This window comes from Rosa rugosa, chromosome 7 (assembly GCF_958449725.1).
Source record: "Rosa rugosa chromosome 7, drRosRugo1.1, whole genome shotgun sequence".
NCBI classification, from domain to species: domain Eukaryota; kingdom Viridiplantae; phylum Streptophyta; class Magnoliopsida; order Rosales; family Rosaceae; genus Rosa; species Rosa rugosa.
Genome location: NC_084826.1, coordinates 17,897,285 through 17,921,513, shown reverse-complemented (window position 1 = coordinate 17,921,513; position 24,229 = coordinate 17,897,285). Strand labels below are relative to the sequence as shown.

Below are 24,229 nucleotides of genomic sequence, written 5' to 3'. Positions count from 1 at the left end.
ATCAGACATAGTAAATTCATACTGCAGTGTTCATATTTAGGTGTTGAGAAATGGAAATGTTGAATCTTACAGAAGGCTAATGGCATCATGCATATGTAAAACCTAGCAGTAGGGCTGTTAAACTGATGCAGGAGCAACAAGATAATAAAAACTTAAGAGTACTGAAGCAGCACTGTGGTTACAAAGTTTGGGTGCTTATATATCTGGTAATGCTATCTTTAGAATATTCAACATCCATAGGGTGTATAGGCCTGCCCTCCTAACTATGACCTTATACCTTATCAACATCTGTTGTGTATGGATTATGCCTCTAGTTATTTTGTTTCCCTGTCTATCTCTATAGTCAATAATTTTATATGAGGAACTACTGAACTCAATTACCAACTTAAAATCAACTATCACCAAAGTGTGCCTTCAACTCATTAGGTTCCTGACTCGTTATGCAACCATGTTTGTTCACCAAAATATTAATCCAAACATCAATCTCAATGGACTTCACACAATTAACACATGAGACGAAGGGTACAGTGAATAATCCAGGGTGGACATTCACTGTGCAAATTCATAAATCCCTCCCAACTGTTCTCTTTATTTTAACGACTATATCGAGATCACATACTTATTTCTCAATACATAGAAAATTCGAAATCCTCCAAACACACTTTGCATATTCGGGCTCAAACATTGTGCCCCTGCCAATCCTAAATATTTAAGATGTAGGAGACACTAGCAAATAGCTAGGTAACTACAGATAGTAGGTTCGAACCCCAGACCACAGGAGAGCAAACTATTGGCCTCACCATTCCTACTAATCCCTCATCGTTATATTGAGAGGACATAATCGCTGGGAATATGAAAGGTCACGCTGTTCAGAAGTGTTATTGTCTTATTGATATAATAAACAGAAACACTGAACAGGTTCAGGCTAGGAAACACAACCATTGGGTTCTCCTAACTGACAAACCCTTAATCAATTATAGCTCAATGCAGAAACACAGTAAGTTATAAGTCAGCTTTGTAGTCCGGTCAAGGTCTTGGGTCTTAGTGAAAAACTGAAAACCAATTTACTGGGAATGACAAAGATGAGCAATACAAACTTCCCATGTTCAGCATCTCGGAAATTCTTTATCTGTAACCTTGAAGTTACTTGTGAAATGAGATTCTCTTTATCTGATGTAAGTTCTATTTACTTGTAAACTCAGATCCATCCTTTTGATGTTAAAGTGTTGAAGTAATAGGTAACTATATGATGTTCAAAGAAACATTAAAAATAAAAATAAAAGAAAATCTGTGCATTTAGTGAAGAACACATTTGAACCTTGGTTTTCATTTCAGACCACCATACCATCTACTCAATGATATCACCAACCTATGAACAACAGCATACTATGATCCACCATTTTAGCGAAGCATCAAATACTTTTACTACCAGTGACTGCTGCAATACATGTATTCACTAGAAAGGCAAAAGACTAAGACATGAACTTCACACATCCAGAACATACTGAGATGAGAGTTTGATATTGTATTCTGGCATTCAAGCATTCAAGGATATGTTTCAGATGAAGCTAAGTAGCTTAGTAAAAAAGAATTTTGTTGTGCCTACTTACAGATACATATATTGATGTTTAACGCATATGATCCATGACTAATCCTCCAAGAGTGCATGTCGTTCGAGGTCAGAAAGAAGTTCGGTCAAAGGTGTTGCAGTGCCATTGACAACCTCACTTTCACCTCTACATTGTAGTAACTGTTCTCGAAGACTCCGCACGAGCTCATTAAGTTTCTGTATATTTTTCTCTTGAGAGAGTATAATCTGTAAAAAGTTGAAAGCCAATGACATTAATGAACATATTTACCAGGTTGAAGCTGCAATATACCATATATTATGCACTAAGGCAATTAGGCCATATTTTGTTCTTGCAGAAACATATACACAAATGCTGCTCTTCCTGTTCCCATTAGAAACTGAAATATGTAATGCACTTGTTACTATTTCATTCATCCATGCCATGTTAATTACACTTCTCACTAGTAAGAGTGGGAAGAGAAGGGTTGTATCACTTTTAGTAGAGTAATCTGATCCTAAGGTTCTGGTTTCAGTCACCAACTCGGATACTAAAGATGATATGGTATAAGGATATTTGACTCATTAGAAAAACGAGGCCATTATCCAGAAATATAATGAAAGACAGAAACACTAGGTGAAAAGCCAAATTGGAGAATGAATAAAGCAAATACGAATATAGATACAAAAGAAAAAAAGAAAATCTCTTCTTTTTTTTCTCGCAAGATGTGAGTTAGCACAACCCACCGTCATAAGGCAGAGGTTTTTTTGTTTGGATATGCATTGTATAGACAAATTGTGTCAATGGGAGAAGCATTCTTCAATATATGGAAGCTAAGAAAATAAAAGAGATGAACTTTTAAGAGCGAGATTCAAGATAAGTTCAAAATATATATATTTCTGTATTTCGTCCTTTATAAAATTCTGACAAGCACACCATGAAATATCAAAGACCAGTATACAATATATTAGAAAGAGAAAAAAATGAATCACACACATCACTTTTGTGGGTGCGAACATAATAATTTCTGGTTGACCATGTTCCCTAATACCAGTGGGAACTGGGAAACACCATGGATCTTGAGGTCATTGATGGCTACATTCTTAATGTTCACAGGGCCTCAGAGGATCAACTAAAGGTCTCATATCTGAATTGTTCATGTGTCATTTGTAGAGATTACTTTCTTTGAACAAGAATTAAAAGCAAGGTTATCATGTACTAAAGAGGGAAATGTGGACAAGTGGTTCTGTTCTGATTACCACTGAAATTAGAAGTGAGAAGAAGACCGACAAAAACCCTAACAACAATTTTCTGTTTTTGTTTTGTATAATACCGTACATTTATTGGGCTGTTCACATGTTGGTCAATCCCACAGGTCCAGGACAACTCAAGTGTTGATCCCACAGGTCACATACAGCATAAACTTTGAATTTAAGAGAATTTTATTTTATTTTTTTCCTGGCCAGAATAGCCTAGTTATTGCCAATATTTCTTAAATCTCCTAAAGTCACTAACACTGAAACAAATTTCAATAGGCTGTTCACATGTTGGTCAATCCCACAGGTCCAGGACAACTCAAGTGTTGATCCCACAGGTCACATACAGCATAAACTTTGAATTTAAAAGAATTCTTTTTCCTGGCCAGAATAGCCCAGTTATTGCTAATATTTCTTAAAGTCACTAACACTGAAACACATTTCAATAGGCAAACACAAAAAAGGGCATAAATACTAGGCAGAGAAAAGAAGTCACCTTTTCTTTCACAGCTTCTTCCCTTTCAGATATATATTGCTGTTTCTTTGAAGGGTTTGGACTCGGCTCATCATTCCCATATTGTTGCTTCCATTCTAACTGTGATGTAAACACAATTAACAGGAGAAGACAAACCAGTACCCAGGGTCTTGACATTGTCAGAAGGAGCGGTCACCAAATCTGTCACACATTGACAAATTAGCATAGGAACAATCCTATAACCTTATCTTCATGAAATCAGAAGCCAGAGCCAAAAGAACAGAAATGACATTCTTTTTGAGAAGTTATCAACTCTGTAACTACACAATTATGTGCTGATTTTATTATTAGGACTGACCGAAAAGATCCCAACTTGATTTTCATCCATCTTGATAAATACTGACTGAAATGAGTAGTTGGTACTAGAGAAAAAATAGTATTTCTTTTTGGCAATTGGGTGCATATAAAAAAACAAAAATAAAAAACCCAAAAACTTTCATCCCTAACATCTTTAATGCTTCATCAAGAACTCAAAAATCTCAGACCTTTAATTCCTACCTATGCAAAAGTAAGTACTAATACAGAAACTTATGGAGTTGGGAACTTTTGGATTAATTTTCTGCTGCCCACATTTTCCTCACTAACCAAACACAATCCGTAATCCCAATCCAGGGCACTACGAATAAATCTTCAAAACAACTAACTAGAAGAGTAAAGTGTAACCGAAATGATAATCCCAGAAGAGAAATAATAAAGGAGAGAGAGGGTGATGAGGTTCTGTGAAACTTACAGATCTGAGCTGAAGAAGAAGAAGAAGAAGGGCATGTCTCAGTGTTACTCAACTGTTCAAGTCTGGAAGAAAACAGAGAGTAAAGTACAGAGATGGCCTTATGTTGGTTGGGCCATTAACGCGTCTTTCACTTTGTTGTGCTCTTGAATTAGAAGAAAGACTCCACTATACCATAACCTTTTCTTGTTTCTCTCTCTTTCTGATATATTGCTTTTTAACAATGGTTTTGGCTTCCCATTTCACTTCTTAAATTCTTGTTTATTGGGATGATCATTATACTATATATGACTAAGATTTGAGAGTCCTCGATCTTTTGCAATTTGGTCGTTCGGTTTTCTAAAAGTTTTCATTTCACCATCTAAAATTAAAATTTTTGATATTCATAACTTCTGTTTTTTATGGTCGACAGGAATAATAACACGTATGTTTATTTTAAAATAAGAAAACTTATAACTTGGAATTCAAAAACTTTAAAAATCAAAACTTACTTGATACGGTAATATTTGTCTCCACAATAGCATAGTAAATGTTAAAGAGAGCAATCAAGATGAATAAACCACATAGCTCTCTATCTCTTATGATTTTATAGGGTTTGTGAGTTTGTGACTTTTTGTATTTCTGATTAAAGAAATGTCTGTTGATGTGCTGTATTCTTTATCATCTGTTGTTAGTCTGCACGGTGTTTATGAGCTACATACTGGAGGTGTGGTTGTTTGGTAGTGTGGTTCAGTGTCAAAACATAGGGCAAGTCAATTCCTAGTGCAGTTTCCGATAATGAAATTAAGGGACAAGATTCTTGATATCGACCCTCTCAGAGTCTCAATTCTTTGAAGGTTTGCGTGTTACACCCCATACCTTATGTTTTGAGGTTTGAGAAGGTAGTGCGCGTTGTTGGAGTTACTTTCGACAAAGTTTTTTCGGTGGACTCATCTATTTTTTGATACAATGTGAGATAATATTTTACATGATGCCCTGATATGGAAAAGACACGATCCTTCTAGTTTGTAGCTAATTTAAGGTGGAGATATCTTTTAGTCTACAGTAAAATAGGGCTCGTATTGCGAGGTGTTAAATCCTTATTCTTCGGTCAAACCCTCATTTTACAGATGATCGAGTTCAATTCTCACTAACATTATAAATAAACACGGTCAGGCTAAAAATTAAGGGATCGTCTACAGTACATTAATGTACCGATACATCAAGTATACTAGTTCAATACAGAGATAGACATGCTCAGTACATGGGTAGACATGCATGGAGTTAGTCTACCCTGGTACCGAGCTAGTCTACCTCTGTATTGAACCTAGTATACTTGATGTATCGGTACATTAATGTACTGAAGTATTTTCCAAAAATTAAATTATAAAAACTTTTTTATGTGACACCTTGTTTTTGGAAAAAGATCAAAACAGAAATACTATAATTATTGAGAAACATTGGGCAGTCTGAACATATAGCAAAACACAAGCCCCTGTTCTGAAACAGAAACTACAAGAACGTATAAATCGTGTTCCAGATAATCTAGATTTTGTTTGCAAACTGTAGAACAAGGAAAGCAGAAAAGATGGGCAACGCTCAGTCACCTCCTCCCAAAGATCCTCGCTTTGCTTCCGCCTCCAGGTTCCTCTCTCTCTCTCTCTCCAACTATATCCCATACAGCCCCTTAATTAACTTTGATTTTGAACTGATTCCAGAGCTTTCACTCATACTGAGCTTGAAGATCTCAAGTCCCTGCTTGAGTCCTTGGCTGCTCAGTCACACAGCGACGGCCAGTTCATCTCTCCCTCGGTTTTTCAGGTCCATTGCTTCATTCCCTTCCCTGTTCCTCTCTCAGTTTCCATAAAGTTTCATTCTTTTGTGATTTTCATTATTTTGTGACCATGGTAGTTCCTAAATTAGCTATAGCTTTATGCCTTCGCAGACTTATTTCGGGCTTCATGGTCCTCTTGGAGATAGGATGTTTGATTTAGTAACCCAGCAACGGAAAGACCAGAAGCTCACTTTTGAAGACCTGGTGGTAGCCAAAGTAAGTACTTTCTGTTGAACCTAGTTGTGAATGGTGGTGTTTGTTTGGTTTTTGACTGCTCACTTACTCTGTTTACTTCATTGTGTGTGTGTTGCAGGGGACTTATGAGAAGGGAACAAGAGATGATATTGAAGAGTTCATATATAAATTGTTGGACCTAAACGGCGATGGCATTTTGGGGAGGTGAATCCGACATAAGGGCAATAATAGGATGTTGTTTACATTTATAGAAGTGCATGCTTATGTTGTTTACATTCATATATGTTTTGCACTACGAAAGTAGCGGCGCGGGGTAGTACAGTTGTTGTTAAAATTATGTTGCTAGTGTGTTAGTTTCGGGGTGTGGGATAGTTCTACAGCTTCATAGACTAGAAATATATATGGTCATTGTGATGATTTAGACTTACGAATTGGCATTCTAAGACATGCATTTGGTATGTGCTAATGTGGACTGCAGAGATAAGGAACAGTTTGGTGATTGCTTGTTTAAATTCCTTTAGAAGTACTTTCCTTGCAATTCTTTTTTTATGTATTCTCTGATATATATGATAACAGGAATAAAAATTCAGGTCTGATCTGGAAGGTGTTCTGGTTGCAATGTTTGAATACATATTCAAAACAAAAAACTCTGAACCTGGATCAAGTACATATCGGGAAACTGTGAATGCATTTCTTAATGCTGCACAGTTTACAAAGCACGACGAAGGACATACTGAGGAAAGTTTGTCCTTTGAAGATTTCAGAACTTGGTGCACTCTTCTTCCTTCTGTCAGGAAGTTCCTTGGAAGCTTATTGATTCCACCTGATCAAGGTTTTCTACTTGATCTCTTATCCTCTGGCTTATGGTTTTAAACTCTAAATGGTCATCCCTATTTGTTTTAGAGAATCTGAAATTTCATGGATATTTCTGACTTTTGTTTTTCAAATTACCTTCAATGTAGGAAGGCCAGGTTCTCAGGTTCCACGGTTATTGCAAGTGGAAAACATCAATTCAAATATGATATTATTAAACGAGGTGTATGCCTGGCATATAGGAGGAATCCTTCCTCACCAAGAGCTGGGAGAATGGAAACTATTATACCATAGTGCTGTTAATGGTCTGAGCTTCAACACATTTGTGGGAAACATATCGTGAGTATCTTGCTTGTATTTTAAGATTTTTACTTTCAAGAATCACTTGAACGAAATTGTTTCCTACGTATGTTGAGTAAAATTTGTCTTTGCACGGTAGTGAGTGATAATGTTTTGTGAAAGTTAACTCTAAGATTTAAAGTGGAATTGCTGTTCCTTCTTAGCTAAGTAGTGAGCGCAAGTTCCATATGGTAACCCTCCTTTTCGGCTTTAGATTTACATTCTGTGGCTGATGTGACTGCACCAAGCCATTCCTTTCATTTTCTTTCATTTCTCTTGGGTCCAATGGATATTTTTAATTCCCCAGAATGTTTGGAAAGATTAAAGATTATAACAGTATTCAGTTCTTTCCCCTGGTTAGATAAAATGCTAAATACTTGTTCTATTTATATTCCAGTTTTATCAGTTGCTGCAACTAATTTGGCCTGGAATGGGTAATTGTTCAATGAACTGCAGAAATGATAAAGGGGCAACTGTATTCATTATCAAGGATAAAGACGGTTATGTATATGGAGGTTATGCTTCCCAACCGTGGGAGAGGCATGGTGATTTCTATGGTGATCTGAAGTCATTTCTTTTCCAATTGTATCCGAAGGCATCTATATATAGACCTACTGGAGCAAACACTAATCTACAATGGGTGAGTTTCTGATTGAATCTCATTTGGTTCTGAAGTAGAGGTCTTTGCAGTGTAATTTTTGGAAAGATCTTAGCCTTCAACTCTTGCCTTCTGGTGTTTGTTTTTTCTAAACAATCTAACATCATTATGGCCTGACAGGCTGACAGGCATAATTCTCTCTCAATATATGATAGTCTGTACTCTAATCCAGAGGGGTACATTCTGGATGTTTGTATGCTATATATTGCTAAAGGGACATTATCAATTAGTATTTTATAGTTGCTAAGTGTTTTGAGTGGAAAGGGTTCCACCTAAACTAGATGTAATATTATGAATTCTGTCCCCTCCAATTGCATGTCCCTACCTTCTGGAATGTCACATCGTCGCTCTGCCACAAGCTGAATTTGTTTCTCTAATTGACAAGATTTCCAGTAGGCAGAAAAGGCACGGCATTTTAGATGTTGTGAAGTTTCATCAGATTAGGAATTGATATGAATTTATGGAGAATCACCAAGTTAGTGAAGTTTAAGCCAAAACATTAAATCAGTTGGTTTAGATATGTGCGCTGTGGAAATTGAAGTCTTGGAGAAACTATCTAAAGTCTAAACACTGGTGGTGTGAAATCCCTGCTAATCCTTCAGCTTAGACTACCTAAAATTTTTACTGTATTTGTTATGCTATACTAGTAATTCGATATTCAGACCGAAAAGAAGGTTATTCGATATTGTTTCTGTGTTTCTTAAGTTACTTGAAATTTATATATTTGTTATGCTATACTGACGAAGAATGTCATTAGGTTTTCTTAGTTGCATTCAGAGTCAATCCACTAAGCTGCATCATATACATGACTAAAGCTCTTGAGTTCAAGTTTTTATGAATCATATACATGACTAAAGCTCTTGAGTTCAAGTTCTTATGAATCATATGCTGATCTTGTTATTTCCTTTTTGGCAGTGTGCTGTGAATTTCGGTTCAGAGAGCATCCCAAATGGTATTGGTTTTGGAGGAAAGGTGAATCACTTTGGTCTCTTCCTTTCGGCGAACTTTGATCAGGGGCACACTTTCTCGTGTACCACATTTGGTTCCCCTTGCCTCTCCAAGACCAGCCGAATATGCCCGGAAGTAATAGAATGCTGGGGAGTTGTTAGGAAAGCAGCAGATGAAGAAAAACAGGACGGTGCTAAAGGCACTGTATTGGAGAGGTTTAAGGAAGATCGTCATATGCTCAACATGGTTGGGCTCGCAAATTCCAGCTAGTAATTTATGTACAGTATCCCGGCATGGTCGTAATTTGAATGTCTGACAGGTTTTCTATACAATTGCATCTTCTAGCTCAATGAGACATGATGTTTCTGATGTGGCTTACTTGCAAATAGCTGAACAGGATTTCACTGTGATCTCGTGGTCATTGGTTTGCTGTCTGCTTGTAGCTTTACAAGTATGGCTTTTGCTTCCATTTCTTTATCACAGTCCTTGTACTTTTGATATTGTATTCTTATATCCTCTAGTCTCTGTACATAAATGATCTAGAAGTATAATATTGCATTAGCTGGAGATGGTGGAGCTTTATTATCAATAATGAGCATTCCCTAGTAATTTGCAATGGGGATATTCTGCAATGGGTATAGTTACTCAAAAGCATAGTGACCATCTGAACCCTCATGACCGGGGCAAATTAAATCGCCATCCAATCCACACAACTTTTGATCTAGCACCCCATTCACCACCATTACCCACTTGTTCTACTCTACTCAGTAATATCAAACGCCAAAAAGAACAGTTCTTGTGTTACAGATCTTCCGTGTGGTTTCAGCCTAGACCTCAGAGTGCCTGCCTCCCTTTGCCGCTGAGAGGAAATGACTGTAATGAACACATTCCTCTCCTGAGAAGGAAACAAATACCAAGTGAAAAATTTGATGTCTCTGTTAAATGTTAATATAGGGGAGACACTCCAAATTTCCTCGGTACAGAACGGAACAACAAAGTTTATTGGAGGATCGTGGGCTCGTGGCACTACAAATCTGTGTAAGAGGCATGACTATTTGATTATCATCCTGTGATTTTGGGGTAGTTTACCTTGCGATTTTGTAAGAGGCATGACTATTTTGAATGCCATAAAACAATCTCAACTGTCTAACAGTCCACAATTTGGAATTTCAATCGAATTGGTGGCTGCTAAAATTCTTTGGAAAGAAACAGGATAGTGGCTGCTAATTCTTTGGAAAAAAACAGGATACCGTCAAGATTCAGACCAAAAAAATACAGCATAAAAGCGTGAAACTCATCTTCTACCAGAAACACTACTCAACAAGCTAACCAGAAACTTGATTTAAGATTTTTGTAGGGCCAGTCTTTCAAGATAACCAATCTTCATATCATCAACATTCAAAACAAAGCCTACCCTCACCATACATCTTGTTGTTTTTCATTCATGACTATCATCTTTACTAGTTCCACTCAGGTTATCACTTTTCACTAAAATTGAGAGCACTCTCCAGCTCCCATATCACTATAAAGACATGTTAAAAAAAAAAACATAAATGCACCCTTATGTCGCAGTTCAACTCTAGTATATACATTTCCAAACAAAATGCACCCTCAAGTACCTAGAACTTGCATCAAGAAAATGTGAACAAAAGCAGAAAAAAGCAGGTCAGTATGAGCCTGGGGATTTATCCACGGCTTCACTAATAAATAAGCTTGCATTCTCTTAACACCTAAACAAACTAACAACCCCTCTCATAAACTGCATAATTGAATTCAACATCACTTCAGTTCCTGGGACCTAGAGCCACAATGTCATTTGTGGAACCAAAGTAATCATAACCAAACCAGATCCTTCCAAATAAACTCAAATCTAAACCCTACTGTAATCATTCTTAAACAAACCCCTAACATCAATCAGCCAAAATATCAACCATATCAAAACGATTTATGCAGCAATCTAAATAAAGAGACATGCTTTAAATTCTTAATCCAGAACAGAAATTCCCATAAAGGACTAGTTCACAACAAACTCAAAAAAAAAAAAAAAAAAAGCATAGCAAATTAGACATGGTTCCTAATCCAAAAAAAAAATCCAATTTACTATAACATCAAAACCGTTGCGGCGGCGAAAAACCGGCAACCGGCCACCATTTCCTAGTACCTCCTGGGGCCGCCGCGGCCGTACCCGATCGGCGCAGTCTGGAGATCAGAGGGATCCACCTTCTTGACTCCGGGAATATCCGCCATGCCGAGGGCAGTGAGCATGTCGAGGGTCTCCTTGTCGACGGCGATCTCGTCGGTCTTGATGGCGGACTCGTCGGGGACGAAGTCCATGCGGCGCTCGCGCTCCTCCTCCTGGAGCTTGAGGGAGATGCCGCGGACGGGGCCCTTCTGGATGCGCTTCATGAGATGGGTCGAGAATCCGGCGATCTTGTTGCGGAGGCGCTTCGACGGGATGATGGCGACTTCCTCCAGGACCTTCTTGTTGGTGTGGAAGTCGAGGGTCATGCGCGAGTAGTACCGCTCGATCACCTGCCGGGAGGACTTCTTCACGGTCTTGGTGCGGACGCGTCCCATGGCGGCGGCGGAGCTCTGTGTGTGTGAGGGAGTGGCTAGGGTTTGGGAGGAGAGGGACGGCTGTGTGTGTGTGTGGCTAGGGTTTTGAGGTTTTTATACTAGCGGGAGGAATGGGGTTATGGGCCTGATGGGTTTTTTTTTGTTTGTTATTTGGCCCAATATGTTAGTTGAACTACATTAGCGGGTCGTATAGTGTTGAAAAAATAGTACTCACTAATGTCTTTATAAGCCTAACCTGCAGCATGTTAGGATTCTTAAACCCGTATTCTTATTGACACAAACACACAGAAATTGTTGGGAAGTTTACAAGTTGAAAATTTTGGGATCTGGGTTTCCTAAAGGTTGTTGCCTCTTAAAGTCATGGAATATAGTGAAACTTAAGGAATTGGACCTCATCCTTTTTTCTTTTCTTTTTTAAAATAAAGAACTAGTGCGGCTATCCTCAAGCCTTGATTAATGAAAATGTCGAATACACCTCATCTATTATTGTGAGGAGAAATACTAATAGACCAACTAATTTTGATTTTTTTTTTATTGTTTGTATAAACTCATACAGAAATTGTGATAGGAAAAGTTAACATGATATTCTTTTCCATGTGATGATAACTTATACATACGCTTCAATCAATAGTTTCAATAAAATATGTAATGAGAGAATTTGTTTAAGACATGAATTCAAAACCTACTATTTAGATATTTGTTTAAAAAAAAAATCAAAGATATTAGAAGAAACTAAAATGATAGATATGAATGTTCTATCTTTTCTATATTGTGAATTCTCTTCATAGGGATTTAAAGGCTTTTAATATGGCCAATACATAACATGATTGAAAAAATTATAAATATAATGTCAAGAATGAGATTCGAACCCATACCCTTTCGGACTAGTACCTGAAATTGGCGCCTTAGACCAACTCGCCCATCTTGATTATGTTAAATTTTTGTAATAGAGTGTAACATATTCAGCTGTTACCATGTTGTACTATTTTTTATTTTTTTAAATAAGTTGGGGTATTAATTTATTATTAATCAAATTGGTATCGCTCTTCTCAAAATATGCATAAAATTTAAAACACACATGCGAGCGCGTAGACACGTGTATACATAGTTACAGCACAATTGGGAAAATGTGTAACAAAACCTTTATAATATATGTTTAAAAATTGGACGGGAGTTGTGATAGGGTTATTAGAATTAGAAGGAAAGCATAAATTAAACTAAATAAAATAAAATAATTAGTGTATTTAATTTTGAAAACTAAAATAAAATAGATAATGTAGAACATGTATGTGAAAGGTTATGTGGATGTGCCAGATCTTTTAATGACAGCTTTTGATAGGGTGGTTTATGTCTCACATAAACTGTCACACGAGGGGATATCTACAGATATGTAGTGCCAAAAATGTGGTTCACTTAACATTACTCCAATGAGAAAAAAATATATAGAATGCGGCTATTGCCACCCTATTAAATCCTTTGTTCACTCTACATGTGTTTCATGCATTTATTGAAAGAATATACCCTAAGACAAAAATTATAATTAGCCACAATAATATTCAAAGTTACACCAAAGGGTATTTTTGTAGTTTATAATGGATAAACCAAGCATATCGCAATTCAAAAAAATTTAAGTAAGGTGAAAATATTATGTAGGGTGAAATGTTTTTTTGTTAGGGTAGCAATAAGCGCAGTCAAAATATAGTTAGGCTATCTAGCATAAATTTAAAGGGGAACAATAAGCAAATTAATTTATTTTTGTAAATAAAGATCAATGCGAAAAGAACTTTTAAGTTTTAGCATTTCTCTTAACTAATTTTTTTTTTTTTTTTTTGAAGAATATCATGTCGATATATTAATAATACTCAGGCCAGAAATGACCATTACATATCCTCCCTCTACCGTCTATGGGTAGATAAAGAGTTTGTGGTAAACCACAGCGATACATAGATTAGATCCGATCATTTGACGGTACCCATGCTCACTTATTTAAAGCAAGCCTATAACTATGAACTAATCTCGCATAGTAATAGGCTAGTTAAAAACAAAACTAATTTAAAAATGGGTACAAAGACCCAATACTCATTTTGGACCCAAGAGATCCTGGCCCAAAACTTGAGTGCAGAGCTGCAGTCTCAACCAGCGGCCCAAGAAACCCAAGGACCCACCAGCATGCTTCCCCTGCCACCAGAATCACCGACGGCCATTCAACCAGCCATGGTATGAACACTGACATAGTCTCCGCCGTCAAAGCCATCGAGAGGTGGGTGAAGCTGTAACCCAAAAGCGGCAGACTGCCTGCCATACAGATCTGGACACCCAGAGCCTATTATGCACCAGAGCCCGAGCCCATGAAATTTCGCCACCAGCATCCAGCTTCGCCGGCAGCAGCACTCCTCCACCCTTTGCTTTGGTCTCCTGTCCGAATAGATGAAACCCCAAGGACCCAAGATCAATATCGCCTCCATACCCAGTGGCATCGGCAAAGCAGATCTCCTCACTCCATAGCAGCCAAAAGGTTCCGCTGGCTCCTCCGCCTACTAGCAGCCCGCCCTCAGCAGCCTCAGGGATGTTCAATCGCAGCCACATAGGTGTCACACCGGTCCCAGCAATTGTAGGAGGCAACCAGGACGAGGAAACTGGGTCTCCATCGTGGATGAAGAGTTTCACCCTATGACCACCGCCATGGCTTTTGCCCGCCCGAATGAACAGGGCTACAAGATCGACGCCATAATAATCGTCAAAAGTGGCAGTCAGATCCGACAAAGATAGAGCAATGAGAGGGCAGAGGTGCCCTGATATTGGAGACCGGCCAGAGCCGCTAAGCGCCTCTCCATCAAGAGGAGGATGGGTTGGAGTGAGCGCAAGGGGAGGTGCTGCTAGGGAGAATAGAGAGAATAGGGTTTTCATATTTTTTTTTTAACTGGTTCTAGTTTTTCTCTTAACTAATTGGATATTCATGTAGTATCCAGCATAAACTTAAAAGGTAACAGTAACCAAATTGATAAATATGTTCAAGTTTGTAAGTAAAGATGCGAAAAGTAGTTTTAGGTTTTAACATTTCTCTTAATTAATTGAATATGCATGTAGATTCAATGGGGCATGATATTCTTCAGTTTCTATTTGCATGAGATACTAACCTGCTAATTAGTATAAACATGTATATGAATGAATACTTGTATATATCTCACCCCACAATTTTAATAGGCCTAGCCTACTCTTCTTATCTTTGTTCACTCGATTAGTCTTCGTTTCGATCTTTCTTTGTTTCTTCCATTACTCTCTCTTTGCGGTTTGATGGACAAATCGTCCAGTTCATTCTTTTCTTTTCTTTTCTTTTTCCCATAGTTTTCTCATTTATATGATAAGAAACAAATATCCAACTACATAAAAGAATGTTGATTATACGTACTGAACTGAATCATGCCACAACCTTAAGAATTTACATTTTGTCTGGCTTTAGCGAAAAATTAGTTCTATAGCTAGTATTTATGCATATTTTAAAAGACAAGAAATTACAAAACAAATCTCTCTGGCCCTTTGATATTGGAAGCAGATGATTGAATGGAAGAATCTGTTTGGCGCAAAAACCAGTTGGCTTGCAAACTGTCTCTTTTGAGCGTGTGCGCAGGCGTGCCAGCACCGTGGGGTGCAGTCGTCGGGGTAGTCCCTTGACCTGACTTCTTCTTCAAGCGTTGTGGACGAGGAGAGCACCAACCTCGCCACAAGGTTCTTCTCTAGCCTTCCGGGAAAGGACTTTCTGCCTTACGGATAAGGATTTTGGATGTGATCTCTTCGCGTCACCGAATCGATACTTAGTGTTGTAGACTAAGCAGAGCAATCACTGGGAAGTTTGGAGAAAGCACGGGTTGCGCTAAAGCGTGACTTTAGCTTCGCTGGGTTGCGAGGGCGTTACCCTTGCTTCGCTGGTAGTAACAGTGGCGGTTGCGCTCGCAGTCGGCTCCTGGGGAGACTGGGACTGGAAGTACGGTCGTCGGGTTGATCTGGTGATGCTGACAGTCGGCTCTTAGAGAGACTAGGACTGGCGGGCGGTCACCGGGTTTCAACGAGGTTGAAGGTTTGCTCCGGGGAGGCTTTGTAATCGCTAGGATTGATTGATATGAGAGAGAGGTTTAATTCGTCCTTGAAACCTGGTATATATACCTAGGGTTTCGACTGCTCCTTACCACAGAAGGATTATTGGTTGAAGTTTCCTATTCAATCCTCGCTACCCGACTCCAATAAGGTTTCGTTTTCCTTATGGATCACGGAATGGGTGAAGCTGTAACCCAAACCCGAATAGGCTTATTTTTGGGCCGCAGGTATCGGCCCGCTGTGCTGAATCCACTAAAGGATCTTGCCAAAATTACTTTTGGGCTCAAACATTGCCCCCAAGCCCCGATATCAGGCCCACTAAGATGTAACTGATAGAAGGGGGTTAAAACGACATGCCTGGTGATCGAAACGATGTCATTAATGAAGGTAGCGTCTATTCGCTTGGCAAAACGTCTTTTCGTCGCATCGTTTCCCTCACAAAATCTTTTATTTAAATACCGCAGCCGAATAGAGACCTGTCACATCAGAAACCCTTCCAGTCTCCTAAACCCAGAAATCTCTCGCTCCATACCCGCTTTACAGAAACCCAGAAATGGCTCCCCCAAAGAAGGTGATTATTGATCAGGAAGAAGAGCTCACTGAGAGTGTCGCTCGCACTTGGGGAGCCAACATCGGTGGCCGTTGTCGTATCCATACCTCTGTCCAGAGGCCTCTGCTTCTCAGGCTTTCAGATCATCACGCCGGACTGGGTCCAACACCGCGAGACTCTATTCCTGCTGACGCTCTCCCTCTCTATAGCCTGCCCATTCGTAGACCCACTCAAGTCCTCCGGAGGACCCCTGCGGATTTCAGCAGTTGGGGTGCGCAGAATCATAGAGCAAAAATAGGGCACTGGCCATCCAAAATTAGCGAAGAGGAGATCTCCTGGTATCATGAAGTAAGAGCACGAGATTTGGCTCGCTGGAACGAAGCAGGTATTACCCACACTATCGATTTATGCTTTCGCCTTCCTCGCGGTGGGAATCGTTCACCACTTGCTGCCTTCCTTTGCTTCTGGCATACTGCTACCAATACTTTCGATTTCCGATTTGGTCAAATGAGTATAACCTTGTTGGACATCCTCACCATTACTGGACTGCCCATCGATGGCGAGCCCTATCTGCATGGCCAATTCGATTCTGACACCTTCGCATCAACCATGAACCAAACTGGTCGCAGTGCTCATAGCGGCTCTTACCCGCGGTGGTTGCTTTTCTATCGCAAGGAGCGCAATGCTACTGGTGGCATCGCTTTTCTGGAGTATTGGCTCTGTAAATTCATCTTCTGTACTTCCTCCTGTAAGCCCACTGGTGCTTGGACTTTTCTAGCGACAGCCCTCTACAATGGCCGCCGCGTGGGATTAGGACAACCATTGTTGGGCGCCCTCTACCGTACTCTATATCAGGCCACTATGCATCCTTTTGAGACCAGCATTTCTGGCCCTTTTTGGATCCTTGATTTCTGGATTCAAACTTATTTTTCATTCTTCCGCCGCGACGATATTCCACTCCTACCACCGACTAATGCCCTTCTTGGTCATTGGTTTTGTCGCGATGCGAGGTACACATCTCCCCCCTATTCTGAATGCTTCTCATACTTGTATCTCCTACACGAAATGCCATACTGTGATTTAATACTCAGTAGGAGATACCCTGCTCCTCTTCAAAACGGATTTCTTTCTGGGGCTCCCAACTATAATGATCGCGCGCGCTTGGCTTTTCGCCGCGCGATCTCTTGTTCAGACATTAGGCTCGCTGCTGATGAACTTAGTTATGAGCTCTATGCCCCCAACCATTTTGCCCGCCAGTTTGGTCTTATTCAGCTGGTGCCTTTTCCCCTCTATGATGCCTAGAATTTTTATACCTCTTGGCGACGAATTGGTCCCTCTGATGGGGTTCCGCCAGAGCAAAGCATGCTCGCACTGGTCGACCTCCCAAACTGGGCTAATACTATCGTCCCCGTGGATGGGACCGCTGAAGATTACGATCAATGGTGGAAAGAAGTTTCTGTTAACTGCTGGGGGCAAAGGGACGACGAACTCTTCGCGGCCATCTTCGAAGACTTGAGGTATCCTTATGATGCTGATACTGAAGCACTCGCTCGCTTTCATAAGAAAGACCTCCTCCACCCGAACCGGCTCCGCGACCCACGCGAGCCCCGCGCTTGGTTCAAGCTGGTATTGTTATTCGCGAGCAACCTCCAGAGGTACTTGCCTTGATATGTTCCTTTGTTTCCTTTATCACCTCCACCTCTGTCTCCTAACTCGAAATTTATAGCAGGGACGCGCGCCATCTTCAGGCAGTCGCGCAGTGGATGTTCCTTCGGCCACCGGTCCAGCTGCTAAGTAAAAAGCAGTACTGATCAGGCCTGAAGTAGAGGATACTTCCTCTGACGATGACGATCCTCAGACTGTAAGGGTTCTTGCTTTAGAACCTTCTTTATTTTAGCAGCCTTCTCAACGTCTAATTGACTTTGTTTAAATCTTGACAGATTGCCGCCGCTCTGGCACGCAAACGCAGTCGCGCTGAGCTCAGGACTGATCCATGGGCAGAAGACGAACCAACCGCTGATCGACTGGTAATGCCTCTCTCCCGGAAACATTGATGCCTTGTCTTGTTATGTATAGCTCATAACGTTTCTCTGCTTCAGGTTCGTCGTAGGCTTTCAAGGCCAATTGGGGAAGGATCCTCTGCTGCCGGCGAGGGCGTATCTGGTACAAACGCCCAAGAGACCGATGATGGCCCCCCTTCTGCGATCAATGCGGCAAACCAAATGCAGTTGGTTGTAATTCCAGAACCAGTTATAGTTGACGCTCCGCCTGAGGTTGAAGACAAGATGCCTCTCCTTCCTACCTTCCGCGAGAAACCCATTCCCCTTCTGGCCTCGACGGTGCCTGACCTGGACCTAATCCTTGGTGAAGCTGCTCTAGCGCCAATGGTAGGTTTCCGCGAACCAGCAGTTGAAGAGGTAACTCTCTTAATCAAAAATGTTCATCTTTTCCCTTTGGCTTGGTTATTCTGAAAGTATATCTTTTCTTTTTAGGGTCCAAACGCGGAAGTAGCAGCAGAAGAAATCGCGAACGAGGATCCTGCTGAACCTGTTCCTAGTGTGGTTGGCCAAGAACCTGCTCCCCATGCCCCCCAAGTCATTGAAGCTGGGGAACCTGAAGAAATTCATGAACCAGTGCCTGAAGCTATACCTGTCGCGGAGCCTCCTGAGGCCCCTGGCGCTGAGCCCCCTACTCCATCCACTTTAGAACGTTTAGCTCGCGTGCTTGAAGTGACCCCACCTGGGGTTGTAGATGAAGCCAGGGAAGGTCTTCGTCGCCTCTTGGGTCCCGATATACTGATTCCTGGTGCGCCCGCGAGAGTTTTGGAGTATCTGAGGGTGCTTCTTCGCGAGGGTGCTGTCACTGAAGAACAATTCCAAGAGGTTGATGGACTGCTGCAAGATCTCCCACAAGGGCTTAACGAGAGGGCAGTCGCTAACGCGCAGGCTAGACAAACTGAAACACACTACCAAGCTCTTACTCATCAAACTGATAATGCCCGCGGTTTCTTGGGTGATCAGGCTGACCTCATCAGGGATCTGACACTTGAGAGGAACCACCTGAGATCCCAGATTCTTTCTTTTCAAGCCCGTTTGATCGAGGTCACTGCTATGCTTGCCCACGCGGAGCCTCAATTGGAACAACCCCTCGCTGCCTTCGAGACGCTGTCCCAAGAACTGGCCCAAGCCCGTGTGGCAGCCCAACAAGCTGCTCAAGCTGCTGCAGATGCTAACTTTCGACTGGACGAACTCTTTCTCCGCTTGACCCGAGCAGGCCGGAGACTTTGAGGCCCCTAGTTATTCCGTTACTGAGCCCATATTTGTATGAACAATATTATGAATAATATTTAAAATATTTAGCCCAACTTGCTTGGCCCAAATACATGTTCAGATTTTCTGGCAGTTTAGCGTTTAATTCACCTTTATTGCTGTTGAAACTGTTTGAAAAGATATTCTCGAAACAAAGCGGTTATCTCCTTGAAAACTGCCCCGCTTCCCACGTCCTTTCAATCAACTTCATTTCCGAGATCTTTGCATTCAATTCCATCGATACTCTTATTGATGGCGTTGAACGTACTTCAACTGCCCCTCTTAGAGTTGAGACCACTGAAACTGGTCCTATAAATACCAGTGCTTGTGAGAAGAAAAACTCAAGCGAATATGGCTTTCCCAGTAATAGTGTCACAAACCCTACTTCTCTTTCTTCTGTTTCTGAAATCTTCTCCTTACGATCTCAGCCTCAAACCCAAAACCTTAGGTCTTATGGCTTAATCTCAATACCTGGGTAGGTCTCATGGCCTAATCTCAGGTCCATCCGCATGTCTTTGGTCTCTGGAAATCCGGATAGGAATCTCCGGTTTCAGTTAGGCTGAAGAACACGCGGCGCTCCTAACGCGGCGGAAAGAGATTTTGAGTGATCCCTCTCCTCAGATTTCTCGTGTGGAGCAGGCGGGAGAAGAGCGGGCGGCCACTTTTGGCCGAGCGTTCTTTTTTCGCAGCCTACCTCTAGGGCCAGACTGTCTGACTTATGTTTTTCCCCTAGAGGTAGATGTGGTTGTGAGTTGCGCTCTCCTGCAGACCATCTCCATCCCGGAGGGTAATGGATTACTTCCTTCCCTCCATCTTCAGTACAAATGAGAGCACCTGCAACTCAGATCAGATTAGACATGTGGGTGAAGAGAGGGAGAGGAGGAGAACTTTTGATCATAGCACCGCCTTTTTGTCACCGCAAGATTCAAGATTTCAGCAACTCTTATGATTTGTGGGCCACTTTTGGCCTTGTAACCTGCAAATGTAATAGTTTCGATTTGTATTGCTTCTGGCCGCAAAGCCACTTTATGAATGAAAGTTTCTGAGTATTATTGCAAAAGAAACTGTTATAAAATAAGGCCTCATGTATAGGCCATTACATATATGTATATTCTTAACACGTCTTGTCAAGAAATTTGAAAATAAATTGCTACAAAAAGTATTGCTACAATATACAGCCTCTGTGAAGGCCTGAATATATAGGATGTTGCCCCCCTAGGGTTCGTAGGTGAAGGGAAGACAGGATGCGAAGGCCACAAGAAAGGCCTGAGTAAAATGGATGTTGGGAACTGATGAAGACTATGTTTGCCCCCCTGTCTGAGAAGGGGAATCTGGAGGGTCTTCGAACTCCCAAACACTAGGGTAATATTTCTTCAGGAATCGTCCGTTGATGGGGTTGCGATGGATGTCACCGTCCAAATCTTTGAGGTGAAAGGCCCCGCGCTCCAGAATGCGGTGAACAACAAAGGGTCCTTCCCATCGCGGGGTCCATTTACCGCGACCTGTCAACTTCTCACCAAAGGGAAGAACAGCCTTCCAAACAAGGTCACCTTCTTTGTAACTACGGCCACGCGTCCTCTTGTCATAGGCGCGAGCAACACGCTGTTTTTCCATTACCAAATTATCCAAAGCTGTTAAGCGCTGCTCGCTGAGGTCCTCATGTTCTTGCCACATCGCTTGGACATAGTCTTCGCCTATCAAGTGATGCTGATCTTGGACTCGCAAGGATTGAACGTTGAGTTCTAAGGGTAAAACTGCGTCATGACCAAACATGAGTGCATAGGGCGTTGTAGCAGTGGGATTCCTCTTGGAAGTGCGATAAGCCCATAATGTCTCATACAGCGTGCTGTGCCACTGGCGAGGGTTTTCAACAAGCATCTTCTTGAGAAGGGTGATAATAATCTTGTTGCTGGCTTCCGCTTGACCGTTGGACTGAGCATAATATGGAGTGCTGTGGATGAACTGGATGCCCAACACGTTGACAAGTGTCTCTACCTCACCGCCCATGAACGCTGCCCCCCTGTCGGAAACGAGCACTTCAGGGATACCAAACCTGCAGATGATGTGCTGGAAAATGAATTGGCAAATGGTGGCACCAGAAGCCTCTTTCAAAGGTGCAGCTTCGACCCATTTGGTGAAGAAGTCTGTGGCCACGATGATGAACTTGTGTTGAAGGGAAGAATGGGGGTGAATCATCCCAATCAAGTCCAATGCCCAACCGCGCGCAGGCCAAGGCTTAATAATAGGTTGCATGGGAATGTTGGGGATGTGCTGCACTGGGCCATGTGCCTGACAATCTTGGCATCCTTTTGCGAACGTGATACAATCCTTCAAAATGCCAGGCCAATAGTAGCCATGTCTCCTGATAAGCCAACGCATCTTAGGGCCCGCTTGATGGGCGCCACATACTCCTGTATGGACCTCGCGCATTAGCCGTTTTGCTTCGCTGCCATAGACACATCTGAAGTCCATGCCATCCTCCCCGCGTCGTCGCAGCTCATCGCCCCTGAGGAAGTAGTTCAAGGCAAGAAAACGAACCTTCCTGTCTGTCGTAAGATCTGGATGCTTGAGGTAAGCGATCAACGGAATTCGCCAATCGACGTCAATAGGTTCTAGGACAGCGACGACCGGATCGTCGGGCGGGTCAGGCCGTGCGAGCCATGAAGGCAGCGTGCGGCGCTCAACTGCAAGTCAGCGTGCGGCGCACAACTGCAAGTCAGCGTGCGGCGCTCAACGACGTTTTTTCTTGGACTGGAAGGTTGATAGTTCTGTGATGGTGACGACCATTTGATGGGTGGGAGAGAACCAAAACGAAATGTCTGCTCGCCCTCTTCGCGTGACACCTGAATGCCACACTCTTCCTTGCACCGCGAGCATAAGACCACAAATGAGGCTTTACTCACTGGCTCAAACTTCTTCTTTGCAGGAGGCTCATCCTTGTCAGGTTGGTCTCCTTTCGCCTTTTCATTCAAATCCAGGGTTGGTTTCCTCCGACTCTGCTTAGTCCAGTTCACGTCGACCATGTTGACCCCAGTGTCAGGAAAAGGGTTCAGGTCTACGAGCGCTGCCGCTGTTACTGGAGCCTCTACCTGGAAACTACCATTGTTAAGCCATACCTGAATCTGGTCTTTGAGTTTCACACAGTCTGCTGTATTATGATTCCACAGGTTGTGAAATTTGCAGTACTTCTTCCCTTTTAGCTGGTCTGGACGAGGAAACGGTCCAAAGTCGGTCTTTACCATCTTCGCGTTGATCATCTCATCTAGGATTTCATGTGCCTTATTGGCATCATATGTATATGCCGCGAATTCCGGTTTGGTGAAGGCCATTGATTTGAGCTTGACAGGTTCTTTGGAAATTTTCAACTGTTTCAAGGCTGGATTCTTTCTCCCTGTCAGCTCATAAGCAGCGATGTCATTATCCTCCTCTTCATCATCGTCTTGACTCAACTCTTCACTGTGGTGGTGATAGTAGGGGTCATAAGTAGCCGGTTGGTAGCTCAGGGCCGCTACAGTGCGATGTTTTCCTGGTACATATGTCCCCTTGGAGGCATTCTTCCTCGCATCAGTTTCTCTAAGGAGATGCTCGAAGCTGCCCACCTCTGTGATGAGTTCTCCCATTGACTGGATCATGCTGCCATGCTGCTTCTTTCGCTGTCGAGGCTCTAAACCCTTGATCGCCAACTTGATCAACTCTTTCTCTGGCAGGATCACGTTCAACTTGGCCTTCTGAATCTGGAAGCGTTGAAGGTATGCAACGGCGGATTCAGTAGGCTGCTGAGCCATCTGGGTGAGAGAAGCCAAATCAACTTCAGGCTCAATGGCTCCAAAAGTTTCTCGAAAGAGTTTTTCCATTGCGGGCCAATCTGCCACTGTTCCTGGTTGGAGTTTGGAACCACCTGAAGGCCGCTCCCGAAAGAGAAGTGCCAAAGATCCTGCACTTGAGGATGTCATCATTCTGGTACTGGCCGCATTGCACTTTGAACCTGGCCAGATGAGTGATCGCATTCTCGGTGTCTTCCCCTGAAAAAGTAGAAAATATGATGTTTTTATATCCCCTGGGAAATGGCGCGAGCATTATATGCGGCGGGAAAGGTCCCTCATAGACCCCATCCATTTGGGCTCTCGAGTTAGCCAGCCTGATCATCTCCTCGACCTCGTCTCGTCTAACATATTCCGGGCCTAGAGGAGGGGGAGGTATTGCCATAGTGTGGTGAGCAGCCTGTATGGGTGTTGCTTGGTTCACAATTACTGCCTCTTCTCCCATCTGGACAGCGCGGGTTGTAGCGGGCTGTTGAAAAGTCACTGCCGGCATAGGCATCTCTTTTGTCAAAGCTGTTATCTTGACAGGATTACCAGCTTGGTCAATCCCGTAATAACCTCCTGGCAGCTCTTGATATATGTTTTCCGCCCCGTCGCTGTCGTACTGAACAAACACGGTGGAGTCGGACGGAGCTGTGCCACATTTCGATGTCTGCTGCCTCTGTTTGGTGGTCTGCCCGCCTGACGAAGTAGCCTTTTCTTTGCTACCGCCAATAACCAGCGCTTGTTCTTTATTTTTCTGTGGCGTAGCAGCAACTGTTGTGGGAGGTGCAGTGGTGTTGCTGCTAACTTTCTCTCGCTGATTCGGCGGCACGTACTTGCCTGAACCAGATGGTTGGCCAAGGGAACCCAGGATAACGTTAGGATCACCTAACGTCTTGTTCAACACTTCTCTAGCTTGGTTCAACTCGGCTCTTTGCATGGCCACCTCAGTTGCGAGATTCTCTCCATCTTTACGAAGACTTGCCATATCAGACGCTGCCTGCTTCGTATGGTTCTCAATAATCTCTATCAATCCTTGGTGGCTCC

The 24,229-nt window shown here is 42.2% G+C and overlaps 3 protein-coding genes across 3 annotated transcripts; 1 reads left to right on the top strand and 2 right to left on the bottom strand.

Annotated features, from left to right (window-relative positions):
- Positions 1 to 1,502: 1,502 nt before the first annotated feature.
- On the bottom strand, positions 1,503 to 4,363 carry LOC133721468 (uncharacterized). The gene is made up of 3 exons (XM_062148090.1): positions 4,090 to 4,363; positions 3,321 to 3,500; positions 1,503 to 1,816 (listed from the first exon to the last, which is right to left on the bottom strand). Exons 2-3 carry the CDS (start codon positions 3,474 to 3,476, stop codon positions 1,649 to 1,651), a joined length of 324 nt encoding a protein of 107 aa, XP_062004074.1. The 5' UTR covers positions 3,477 to 3,500; positions 4,090 to 4,363; the 3' UTR covers positions 1,503 to 1,648.
- A 1,178-nt stretch (positions 4,364 to 5,541) lies between these two features.
- On the top strand, positions 5,542 to 9,419 carry LOC133721049 (uncharacterized). Its single transcript, XM_062147565.1, has 8 exons — positions 5,542 to 5,709; positions 5,784 to 5,886; positions 6,011 to 6,115; positions 6,213 to 6,298; positions 6,685 to 6,926; positions 7,057 to 7,246; positions 7,703 to 7,886; positions 8,820 to 9,419. Exons 1-8 carry the CDS (start codon positions 5,654 to 5,656, stop codon positions 9,120 to 9,122), a joined length of 1,269 nt encoding a protein of 422 aa, XP_062003549.1. The 5' UTR covers positions 5,542 to 5,653; the 3' UTR covers positions 9,123 to 9,419.
- Positions 9,420 to 10,810: 1,391 nt separating this feature from the next.
- LOC133721105 (small ribosomal subunit protein eS17y-like) lies at positions 10,811 to 11,509 on the bottom strand. Its single transcript, XM_062147629.1, has one exon. The coding sequence runs from the start codon at positions 11,427 to 11,429 to the stop codon at positions 11,007 to 11,009; it is 423 nt and encodes a 140-aa protein (XP_062003613.1). The 5' UTR covers positions 11,430 to 11,509; the 3' UTR covers positions 10,811 to 11,006.
- Positions 11,510 to 24,229: the final 12,720 nt, after the last annotated feature.

Bases quoted from the DNA above. Each gene is read 5' to 3' on its own strand.
- LOC133721468 (XM_062148090.1), bottom strand. From the start codon at position 3,476: ATGTCAAGACCCTGGGTACTGGTTTGTCTTCTCCTGTTAATTGTGTTT. The intron at 1,817-3,320 runs GTGACTTCTTTT...AACTTTTTACAG, and splicing joins AAGAAGCTGTGAAAGAAAAG to ATTATACTCTCTCAAGAGAA.
- LOC133721049 (XM_062147565.1), top strand. From the start codon at position 5,654: ATGGGCAACGCTCAGTCACCTCCTCCCAAAGATCCTCGCTTTGCTTCC. The intron at 6,116-6,212 runs GTAAGTACTTTC...TGTGTGTTGCAG, and splicing joins AAGACCTGGTGGTAGCCAAA to GGGACTTATGAGAAGGGAAC. The intron at 6,927-7,056 runs GTTTTCTACTTG...CCTTCAATGTAG, and splicing joins ATTGATTCCACCTGATCAAG to GAAGGCCAGGTTCTCAGGTT.
- LOC133721105 (XM_062147629.1), bottom strand. From the start codon at position 11,429: ATGGGACGCGTCCGCACCAAGACCGTGAAGAAGTCCTCCCGGCAGGTG.